The sequence below is a fragment of the Dipteris shenzhenensis genome, chromosome 10, assembly GCF_047967505.1.
Source record: "Dipteris shenzhenensis isolate YYH24624 ecotype China chromosome 10, Dip_SZ_1.0, whole genome shotgun sequence".
Lineage (NCBI taxonomy): Eukaryota > Viridiplantae > Streptophyta > Polypodiopsida > Gleicheniales > Dipteridaceae > Dipteris > Dipteris shenzhenensis.
The window spans coordinates 51,623,130-51,635,624 of NC_141605.1; the positions used below are offsets into that span (position 1 = coordinate 51,623,130).

Consider the following 12,495-nt stretch of genomic DNA (forward strand, 5'->3'; position numbering starts at 1 on the left):
CTCTTGTGACTCAAACATGCTATGCCTATAATTGTCAATATCTCCTCTTACTACACAGCCTTACTATATAGGATTTTTTGTTTCAATCCTTACTATATAGCGATGTCATTCTTTTTATATAGCCTCAAGAGAAGCTCAAATTAAACATGCTATGCTCATAATTGTGTACATCTCCTCTTCATGCTTATGTTTTGGTTTTATAAGTGTAGATGGAAGGGACGAGTGGAAGCTCATCCGATGATGCGCCAATGCCCGGGAGCACGAAGTGGCTTACGGAGAGGTTATATTGTCATTGCACTCATTGCAAGCGAGAAGTACGACATCAACGTCGTATTATCATGCGCCACTTGCGAATGTATGGGGAGGAGCCGGAACCAGTACCCCCCGTTGGTGTTGCACATGTTGATGGATCATCGGTAAGTCAAAGCTATTTAAGTTCGCAATCTTATTGTATACCCGGAATTAGAAGATCTTCTATTTACACGAATGAGCTTATGACAGGATGACGAGGGTGACGAGGGTACACATATACCTTCTCACTTTCAACAAGACTATAGTCTCCCAGATGATGACGAGGGTATGGTCGACATGATGGATTCCATTTTTAGGGGCACTACATCCCACGTACACGTGATGTCAGAGTCTGAGGTGAAAATGCGAGAGTTGCAATCAACACAATTGTACGAGGGTGCCAGGATGTCTAAACTACGTGCTTGTCTCTCAATCTTGAATCTACAAGTACAGTATGGGTGGTCGGATACAAGTGTCTCGGCCTTAATGAGGTTAGCCCTTGCATTAATTTGATTGACTCATTATTTGGATATTGTTTGTTTTGAGAATCATCATTTGGATAGTGTCTTTGTCATAGGTTGCTCCAAAAGATGTTGCCTGCACCAAATACCATGCCCGCATCAAGAGATGAAGCGAAAAAGATGCTAACAATGGTGGGTATGGATTATGATACCATCCATGCTTGCCGTAATGATTGTATTCTCTTTCGTCGTGAGCATGGAGATTTGGCTAGTTGTCCAAAGTGTGGGGAACAACGATATAGAGATGACTTGCAGGGTGAGAGGATACCGGTAAAGGTCTTAAGACACTTTCCCATCATTGCAAGAATACAACACATGTTTCGATGCAAATCCATAGCGGAGTTGATGACATGGCATGCATCTCATCGGTCCACTGATCACACATTGAGGATTCCCGCAGATTGTGCGGCTTGGAAGCACATAGATAATCAGTGGCCGGACTTTGCGAGAGAGCCACGCAACTTACATCTTGGGCTAGCCATGGACGGCGTGAATCCTTTCGGGTTACGCTCGACATCTTGGTCGACATGGCCCATAGTCGTGGTGAATTACAATATCCCACCATGGCTAACAATAAAAAAGGGACACCTCATGCTTGCACTACTTGTGCCAGGAAAGTACAAGGCAAGAAACATGGACGTGTACATGGCACCTTTGATAGAGGAGTTACAGATATTATGGAGAGGAGTGCAGGTCTTTGATATTTCCAGAGCTCCTAGGCATACCAATGATATTTCCGTCAGGGGTATCTTGATGTGGACCATGCATGACTACCCAGGATATGGAGAGTGCGCAGGTACGTGGTTATGTCTTTACATGTACAATGAGGGATTATGCTTTTTTTACTCTCTTTTGCACGCATGTCTTGTACTAACATATTCATGCACGCGTGCAGGGCTTGCTACAAGTGGGTACCATGCTTGTCCTGTTTGTGGACCCGCTCTGAAATCGCTTGCACGCTACTCCAAACACATGAGGAAAAATGTTTATGAAGGTCATGCTCGATACCTTCCGCTCGACCATCTCGCACGTGGAGGTCAGCTTGATCCACCACCATCATATTTAAAAGCAAGTGATTGGATTCAAGCTTGGAGGGAGAATGGAGAGGAACCTCCTCCTGGTATGAAGAGGCTATCGATCTTTCACGAGCTTCCTTATTGGGGTCAGTTACAAATCAATCATCTCTTGGATCCCATGCATATCTTTAAGAATGTGGGGGCTACCATTTGGGCACACTTGGTTGGTTCCAAGGACTCGAGAGGAGTGCGAGAAGACTTGCGTGCTATGAATAGGATGTCTCGTTTGTGGCCCCAAGTGCATGCTTCAGGAAAAGTTGTCCTCCCGAAAGCAACGTGGATCCTCTCTACGAGGGAGGAGGCAGCGATCAAGGCAGACATTGCCTCTTTTCAAACACCGATAGGGGACATGCGTTGCTTGAAAGGAGCATTTTCAAAGGACAATAAGCTTAGTGGCCTCAAGTCCCATGATTGGCACAAGGTCTTACAGGTATTCTAAGTAGAATTAGTGTACCGATAATAGTGATGCATTAGCGTAATTATTATTATGTTATATTGTTGACATGATTTCATTGTTGCTTTGATAGTTCATCCTTCCAATTACAATAAAAGGGTGCTTACAAGAAGATGTTAGAAATGCTATATTCAAGATCTGTGGTATTGTGAGGTATGCTTACTATCAATTCGCATTATCTATTTTCTTCATGGACATGTGAAATAGGTGGATATCTCAAATATCTTACATATGCATGGACATGTGAAATAGGTGGATATCTCAAAAAGAGATCTCTATATCGAGCATCGAGAAGGCTAGGGTGGAATCCATCGAAGCCGTATGCTTGCTTGAGAAGCACTTTCCCTCAAGCATTATGACAACTCAAGTCCACTTGCTTGTGCACATAGTTGATGAGGTGGCTATAGCAGGTACCGTTCATAATCGATGGATGTTTTTTCTCGAGCGGTTTATGAAAACTTTAAAGGGGTTTGTAAGACAAAGAGCAAGACCAGAAGCAAGCATGGCAGAGGGATGGCTTGTGCAAGAGTCATTAGTATATATCACAGAGTTTCTTGCATCCACGGATCCTGATATGCCGCAAGCTTGGCACAACAAGGATGATGATCGCATCATTGGCGAGGTCCCCCAAGGAAAAGGGATTGAAAGAAAGATGAGCGAAGAGCAAATGGAGAAATTCAATAAGTTTTGTATCCTCAATAGCCCTGAGATGCAGAAGTGGATTGAGAGATATGAAGTGGCCAAAGCAGAAAGAATAAATGCAAGGACGAGATTCAGAGTAATGTACAGGCGATCACAACCATATCCACGAGATCTGGCTCTTCTCCCTACTCACATGTCACTTGATTGGCTACAACTAGCTATACGTAAAGCCGAACGTGATGGAGAGACAATAAACGAGCGCGAGCGGGAGTTATCATCTGGATGTATGGTGCATGTAAGTTTCTTATCTCTTGATGTAATTAAGTAATTATTTGTGGCAATATATGCTATAAAATAGGTGCATCTTCATTGTTTTAATGATGCTCTTTTACAGTACAAAAAGTACAGTGCATTATGGTCATATGGACGACATTTTCGCATAGAACGCATCGATTCAAAGAGAGTCACGTATGATTGTGGAGTCATGGCTAACTTCACACAAGATAGCCAAGCAAGTGCTTCAGATACCAATCTTCTCTCCTCACAGTTGGATTATTGTGGAACCATACGCGACATCTATGAAATTGATTTCAGACGATTTACTATTTTCATTCTTGATGTAAAATGGTTTAGAACTACTTACAACGGTCCCCATGCAACTGTGAGAAAAGATGGTAGCGGTCTCTTTGCAATAGACTCCACCAAACATTGGACCGATGAAAGTGATACTTTTGTTCTTCCCGAGCACTGTGAGCAGGTGCATACTAATGATTTAATTAGTCGAAGCTTTCGTTTTTTAAGTCCATTGATATATATATAATTGACGACATTTGGCACGTGATTTTTCATCTTCAATATAGGTGGTTTTTCATCCGGATCGTTCTGATCCAAGATGGTGGTACGTGATCCAAGTTGCACCACGAAGTAAGCAGATTTTTGAAGATCGAGATGTGGATATGGAGATGCCACTACCAAATCCGGATCCAATTGATGAATCTAGCGAAGAAGATATAGATCACCATATGAGGCAAGAGGAAGATGCGCATAATGACATCGCACGGGAGGAGGATGGAGATCACGATATTGACGAGGAAGACAACAATCGTCAAGATCAATCACCACACTTAAGCTTAATTGAAGAAGATGATCAAATACTTTTAGGTGAACGTACGATGCTAGAGTACGATGATGATATAGGAGATCAACTCGGTATAGAGTTAGAGATAGACTTGCTTGGCGCCTTAGACTTGGCTCAAGATGAAACAGTTGATGTAAATGCTCTTATTTAATTTGATTTTTCTCATCTCCAACTTGGACATGAATATATGAGCTTCAAAGGCTTGATGTACATGCTCTCATTTTTTATTTCTCTATGAGCTGAAACATGTATGAAAATTTAAAAAATTTTGTCATTGGAAGAAAATAAATTTTAAGGCTAAAAAGAAAAAAAAAACCTCTCTGTAAAACGTCGCTATAATATAGTCTCAGTGTCGCTATATAGCGACCTTTAAAAGTCGCTATATAGCGACTTTTACTAAGATTGCTATATAGCGACCTTTAAAAGTCGCTATATAGCGACTTGTACTAACGTCGCTATATAGCGACGCTTATTAAAAGTCGCTATATAGCGACGATTTACGACACCCGATTTTTATACCGACGATTAACGCTAAGCGGGCGCTAATCGTCGGTACGTAAACGTCGCAATAGGATGCGTGTGTAGTAGTGTAAACAAAAAGGAATCCACTGGAAATGGTGTGGAGGAAGACTGGAGGAGAGAAAGGAGAGAGAGAGTGAGAGAGAGAGAGAGAGAGAGAGGAGGGTGTGGGAGAAGAGGTGGAGATCGAGTGTAAGAAGACTTGAGGAGATAAAGAAGGGAAGAGAGAGAGAGAGAGAGAGAGAGAGAGAGGGGTGAGAGAGAGAAAGAGAGAAAATCAACCACTTTAAAGTTTGGATTATGAAGAAGAGCCAATAGAAAAAATGCACTTCCAAAAAATTTAAGAAATGCCTAATTTTTGCTTGCTTACCGAGAGGAGAGAGCACAGGACAGGCCAAAAATGTGTCCTTAACCCTGTTGCTCCTCCTCCATACCCTTCTATTTTGGTTTCTGGCCTTGCTCTCCCTCTTACCCATATTTTTTGTGAAATCTCTAACTCTCTCACAACACACACACACACACACTCTCTCTCTCTCTCTCACACACACACACTCACTCTCTGTCACACACACACACTCTCTTCCATTTTAGTGCCCATTGTATCACTGAAACTTTTCAATGGTTCTACCCAAGGCTTCCATAGTAGGTGATGCAAAGTAATCATCCATTATCTCCACGATGGTTCGCATTTAGCAGAACCTTCGGAAAGAACCTAAGGAACTCCTCACTAGTACTTGTCCTGGCTTGTTTCTTTTATTTCTGTGTAAGGAGCTACTTTGGATGAGCAGTTGCATAGAAGAGGCCAGCGCCTTGGACATTAAGTTCCACAGAGTAAATGGCTGTGCCGTTCATCACCAACATGCGATCCAGCTTCCTGCCTGCAAACCCCATGTTCACTGCTCCCGGCACTCTTATCAGCCCAAGCAGCTTTCCCTTCGAGCTAAACACTGCACCACACACCATGCAAATGCATCATCTTACACACTTCACCGCAATCCGTCGATGCAAACTTTCATTGGGTTTTTGTACGTGTTCAGACGGTGGTTTAATATTAGTTTCACAAGACAAATTCTTCCCAAATCCTCTAAATCACGACAAAGAATTAGCACGTAGACCGTGAACAGAATTCCGTCTTTGCTGCCCAGAGCTCCGTGAGCAAGAGCAGAATAATTCCTGCAATTGTGCCGTTACGGACTCAGCGAATTCGGTTTATAGTGAACGGGGAAATTATGCGGTCAAGGTGAATGCAATTTCTTTATCCTGAACTTCCATTTGATCGTCGACCAAAGACTACATAAATTGTGATCACAGATCCATTACGCATGAACCTATACTGGAACCCCGGGTAACGAGCTTGTGATGTAAATTGGATACCCACCTTGCACTCCGTCAGGGTTGGCTGTGTACACCCTTCCGGCCAGGTCGACCTTGATGCCGTCCGGTGCCCCTATGCCTGGGTAGCTGCCGACCAAGTTCGCAACGGATGCGAACAACCGCCTATTCGTGACGCCCCCGCCGTCTTCTCGCACGTCAAACACAGTAATGGAGTGCGGCTTCGTAAGATCCACCGATCCGTTCCTGCGAAAACCCGCAAAAATCTGTACATAAGCGAACTCTTCGATTTCAGCAGAAAATTACCCAAGAGCAAGGAGTTCAGAAGACAATAACGATTAGACGATGGACACAAGAAGCACTTGCCCGATGGAGGAACCGGTATCTGTCACATAGAGGAGCTTCTCATCCGGAGAGAAGGCTACGCCGTTGGGCTTTGTAAATCCGTCGGCCACTGCTTCTACCTCTCCGGCAGGACTGACACGGTAGACTTGGTTTTTGATGCGTGGGGGTCCTTTGAAAGATTCAGTCCTACAAGCAAGCAGGCAGATGATTTTTTAAACTCAAAATTTAGAGCGGAGAGAAAAGCACATCTTGTTCGAAAGCGAGAGAGATCGGCGCTGGCAAGCATCTGATGGTCTAGCTCAGCATTGAAGCAGCGCGAGAAACACAAGCGTCTTTTCAGCTCATAGCCATCTTCTTTCGTTTATTGTTCGAATGCGCGAGACAGCAACAAGGAAAGCATCCTGCTCAGCTCAGCTTTTGACAGTTGGAGACTTAGAATTGGAAGCTCGGAAGCATGGTAACCCGCAGGACATCGTCTGAAATAAAAAAGAAACTGCGACCGGAGAAGAAACCTGGACGGGAACGAGAAGATAACAATTGTGTAGAAGGGTTATCAGGATATAGAGGAGCACGCACCAGCCGTAATCTGGATCAGTAAACCAAGTGGAGCCGTCGCTCTTCACAACAACGTCGTTGGGGCTGTTAAAAGGAAGCCCCAACCAGTTATCGGCGACGACGCTGGTGTTGAAGGTAGAGAGATCAATGCGTTGGATGAATCCTCCTTCAGAACCCAGCCCTTGCTCGCACACGATGAGCGCTCCAGTCTTGTCCAGGGTCATGCCATTCGCCATATGCGTTGGAAAGACGGTCGACACCGTTCGCGAATCTAAAGATAATTTCATGAGCTGCAGATAGAATCACCATTAGAAATGGAATGCAATACCTACGATATACAATTGCATTAATCCCTCTAGATAATCACCGTTAGAAATCGGATGCACTATCTACGATACACGATTCATGATCAGGCACGATTCATCGATCACATGGTATAATCCCATCATCAGAACATAAGTGTGTCAGTCCAGTTCCACTCTGATACATTCTGAATACAGCTTGCAAGGAGATGGCGACAGTGCTTTTTTCACCTTTGCAGGAAGGTCAGCTTTAGTCCAAGTGCTGGAGAAGTAAAACTCTTCCTTGTCTGGATAGTACACTCCTCCTTCATGAGCAGGAGCGTAGGCGATGATCTCTGACTTTGGGTTCGCTCCCATGACCTCAAGAAACTCAGAATCCAACAGCTGAGGAAGTATTAACAGGAAACAGTCAAGAATTTCGAGGAGCAGCTAATTATCATGTAGCAGATCAAGAGAGTCGATGTACATTGTCAAGTTTTGGACCCTATACTCGCAAAATGAGCACCAGAAGCGAATCTTAAGACGCCAATGCAGGTACAACTTTCGCTGGGTAGAAGTGTCAAAAACAAAAAAACAGCCTGCGGTAGCTGAAGTGTCGGACAAAAACAAACCTCAAAGTTGCAATCTGCCCTCCCGGGCAGAGTACTGGAGCGAAACTCTGCCTGTTGCCAGAGGCATACACCTCGAGGCAATGCGCGTTCTCCACACATCGGCAGGCCGTCGGCAGCTGCAATAACAAAGACGACACTGAGAGGTTAATAAAATAACGAAGACGGAGGACGAAGCAAGGAAACGGAATCGGGCTAATATTGGGCTCCGAACTTAGAGCCATAAGCTGCACGTATACAATGTAAGGCGAGTCGAACGCAATAAGTATGGCACAGAGGAGCTCATGAAGAAGCAAACCACATGAAAGAGCAGCTGAAAAGACCTGTGTGACAGATGAGGTGGTGGTGAGAGCTGGGGGCGACGGCGGGGACAATGAAGAGGGAGATGTGGAGGAGGAGAAGGGCTCTCATGTTGAACAAGAAGAAGAAGAACAAGATGGTGTGGGGTGATCTTCAATCCACGGCACACTCCTCAACACACACAATTTACAATACAAGAGACACACACACACACAAAAGAGAGAGACCTTTTGTGTACCACCTTTTCCTTTTCCTTAGAGTGCTCGTACCTTTTCCTTCTCCTTAGAGCGCATTCCCACACATTGCAACCTACTAATTACTTAGGGGCTTAGCACATGGGAAGAAATAGGATGGGAATGGGAACACCTACCTTCCCAAGTGGTCCCGTGCATATTTCTGTATCGTTCCAATTTTATCATATGTCTCCCAAGTGGTCCCATGCATATTTCTATCCTATTCCCATATTGCTAACAAAATAAGGTGAATGATATTCAATCATTCATAAGGCCTGCCCACATCAAAAAAGTAAACAAAAAGGAATCCAAAAATGGTCAAGGAAGAGGAGATAAAGGGGAGAGAGAGAGAGAGAGAGAGAGAGAGAGAAGAAAGGTGGAGATCTTCTCTAAGAAGACTTGAGGAGATAAAAAGGGAAGAGAGAGAGAGAGAGAGAGAGAGAGAGAGAGAGAGAGAGAGAGAGAGTCAACCACTTTAAAGTCTCCATTCAAGTCCAATGAAGAAGAGCCAATAGGAAAAATGCACTTCCAAAAATTCAAGAAATGCCTAATTTCTGCTTTGCCAAAATCGTATCAGAGCCCGGGTGATCTAGCTGAGCATGTGTGAATGCTTGGAAGCTCAGCAGCTCTATGGGAGGAAGGAGAAGCTCTGTGGGAAGCTTTGTGGGTGACTTTACTTGCATCCGAGTGTATAGAGACCTTGGAGGAACCTTTGGAAAAGTCACTTTGGCTTTGCGAAGTGGTTTTGAGAGCCTATTAAGTGTTTTCAAAGAAAAAGTCATTTTTTGAGTTTTTCCCTGTTCCATTCGATAACAGACTCCATATTGACTTGTAGAGGCAACTATTGCTTGCTTTTGGTGTCCACTTCACTTCAGGATCTTGGAAACACCTTCATTCTTGAATCTGGAATCATTTCATTGGATTTCTGACTCACTGTGTCAGTTTCTGCGTTTTTCTGCTCGGGTGATGGAACTCAAGTTTGGAGCAACCATTTGCAGATCTGTCAGTTCCGGTGGACTTAGGAGGTCCCAAAACTTCTACGTTGCTCATCATTCACACTCTAGTGGAGTTTACAAATAGCTCTATTTCCAAAAACGTTTTTCAGTCCATGTGTTGGACCCAATGATTGAGACCACGGTTTCCAAAACCGTCTGTCCCATTGCGTTTCGGACACCCAAAAACCCCTACCTATCAGTTCTTGTGCGATTCAGTGGAGGATTTTCAGAGTTATAGATCTCTGTGTATTCGATTTCGTCTCTCTGTTATGCATTTTTTATTCTAAGGTTTTGAAACCTTAGATTTATGCCACATGGTAGTGGATAAGTGTTGACTCCTATTTCTCACTCATCAGTTGGGATTTTGGAGTTTCGGTAGAGGAGAGATATTTGCAAATTTTCTTGCTGAGTCCGATTATGCAATGGCGCCCATGTTTTGAGGCATCTCAGGTTCTATTTTCAGTAGCGGTCATTACCATGAGACTATGATTTCTTGAGCATACCTTATGTAGATCACTCTGGTTGCAGTTTGAGTAGTGTGCGCTCATTCGTGGTGTGCATTGGGTTGGAATGGATGATTTATAGGCTCCATGTCTGAAAAGGAGTTTTTCAGCATTAAAAAGTTTGATGGGACAAACTTTTCCCTGTGGAAAGAACAAATAAGAGATGTGCTTATTCAAAAGAAGCAGATTAAACCCTTGGCAAGGATTGAGGCTAAGCTTGCAAATATGTCTAAGGATGATTGGAATGAGTTGGATGCATTAGCAAAATCTACTATTAGACTTTATCTTGCAGAGTCAGTTTATTTCACAGTAGTAAATGAGCAGACTATGGAAGATTTGTGGAAGAAACTGTGTGCCACTTATGAAAAGGAAACCGCCTCTAATAAAGTTTACCTCATGAAGAGGTTGTTTGAGTTGCAGATGAAGGAAGGGGTCTCCATTGCTTCTCACTTGAATGAATTCAATATTATTATCAGCCAGCTTCAGGCTCAGAAGATGAATTTTGATGCGAAGACTAAGGCAATATTTCTCTTATGTTTATTGCCATCCTCATGGGATACCTTCCGTACAGCTGTCAGTAACTCTGCACCTGGTGGAGTACTAAAATTTGATGATGTTGTGGGTAGCTTGTTGGCTAAGGAGATTACACAAAAGTCTATGGACGGCAACAAGCAGGATGCAGCCTTAAATGTGCAAAGGGCTAGATCATAGTTCAGGGGGAAGTCCCAAGAAAGAGGGAAGTCTCGTAGCGAATCCAGGGCACGGAACATTGAGTGTTACCACTGTGGTAAGAAGGGCCATATGAAAAAGGATTGCTACAAGCTGAAAAGAGAGCAAAAGGATAAGAAAAAGAATGCAAATTGGGGTGCAAATCAAAAGGAAGAGAGTCCAAGGGAGGACAAAGGAAAAGTGAAGATCGAGGAGATCAATGCAGTCACACATAATAGTGACAATGACGTTCTCTTCATGTTTAGTTTATCTGCAGAGTTGCTTACCACTTCAAATGATGCATATTCCCAGGATTGGATTTTGGATTCTGGTGCTTCATTCCATGTTACTCCCCATAGGGAATGGTTCTCCACTTATGACAGTGGAAAGACAGGTTGTGTGCATCTTGGAAATGACTATGCATGTGACATAGTGGGAGTAGGTGACATAAAGTTTTCTTTTGCAAATGGGTCTGCATTTATTTTAAAACATGTGAGACATGTGCCTAAGTTGACCAAGAGTCTTATTTTAGTGGGTCAGCTAGATGATGCTGGTTTTCACACCACTTTTGGCTTTCAGAGTTGGAAAATTCAAAAGGGCTCTATGCTTTTGGCTAGGGGTGCCAAGTGTGGGACTTTGTATCCCTTACATGTATCAGGGGTATTTGATCATGTTGTCACAATAACCGAGCAGCCAAGCACTTCTTTGTGGCATCGCAGGTTGGGGCACATGAGCCAGAATGGAATGAAACTCTTATGCCATTTGGGTTATGTACCACATTTGAGTTTCTCTGATTTTGAATTTTGTGAGCACTGTCTCTATGGGAAGCTGTCTAAATCATTCCTGGTGCATTCAGACGTATGTGGTCCCATGCCTACACGGTCATTAGACGGGGCTGAATACTATGTGACATTCATTGATGATGCAACTAGGAAAGTGTGGGCTTATGCTATAGCTCGGAAGAGTGATGTGTTCCAGGTATTTCAGAAATGGCTGGCCTTGGTTGAGAATCAGTCAGGTAGAACGCTTAAATGCCTACGGACTGATAATGGTGGAGAGTATCTCTCTCATGACTTTCAGCATTTCTGTGATACACATGGGATTAAGAGGGAGCTCACATCCCCTCGTGCTCCAGAGCAAAATCGAGTTGCAGAAAAGATGAACCGTACCATTCAAGAAAGGTTGCAATGCATGCTTTCCAATGTAAGTCTTTCTGGTGGTTTTTGGGCTGAGGCAATGAAGACTGCAGTGCATGTGATCAATAGATCACCTAGTAAGAGTTTGGATGGTGGTATTCCTGAAGAGGCATGGAGTGGCAAGAAGCCCTCTTACTCTCACCTGCATATATTTGGGTGTGAGGCATATGCACATGTGCCAAAAGAGCTTCAAAAGAAGCTAGATCCTAAGTCTAGAAAATGCATCTTTCTGGGTTATGGTGAAAGTGGAGAGATGGGCTATCGTCTCTGGGATCCAGAAACAAAGAAGATCATACGCAGCCATGATGTAGTCTTCAATGAGAAGAAGATGCATAAGGCACCCATGAGGGATGTGGAAATGAGGAGAATCACTTTCTAGGATGTGAATCCACCTGCATATGTTGATAGATAGCAAGCTGTCCATGCACCAAATGTGCAAGAAATGGTACCACCAAGTACTCCCACAGGTATACAATCAAGGGTAGATGATGGATCATCTATTGGTAGAAATGATGAGCCCAATGTGGCTGATATGTAGGTGGGACAGCAAGCTGAAATGCCCTTGAGAAGATCATCTAGAGTGTCTAGATCGCCTGATAGGTTTGCTCTAGGGGTAGACTATGTGATGCTTACTGATTGCGGGGAACCTTCTTGCTACAAAGAGGCTATGATGCGCGAGGATCAATGCAAGTGGGAGTACGCTATGCAATCAGAGATGAGTTCACTTATGAAGAATAAGACTTGGGACTTGGTTTCTTTGCCACATGGAAAGAAAGC

At 43.6% G+C, this 12,495-nt stretch overlaps 1 protein-coding gene across 1 annotated transcript; it reads right to left on the reverse strand.

The window, feature by feature from the left end:
- Positions 1-5,043: 5,043 nt before the first annotated feature.
- Positions 5,044-8,296, reverse strand: LOC147897957 (uncharacterized). The gene is made up of 7 exons (XM_087380734.1): positions 8,107-8,296; positions 7,787-7,902; positions 7,407-7,559; positions 6,895-7,163; positions 6,340-6,504; positions 6,020-6,219; positions 5,044-5,588 (listed from the first exon to the last, which is right to left on the reverse strand). Exons 1-7 carry the CDS (start codon positions 8,192-8,194, stop codon positions 5,413-5,415), a joined length of 1,167 nt encoding a protein of 388 aa, XP_087236860.1. The 5' UTR covers positions 8,195-8,296; the 3' UTR covers positions 5,044-5,412.
- Positions 8,297-12,495: the final 4,199 nt, after the last annotated feature.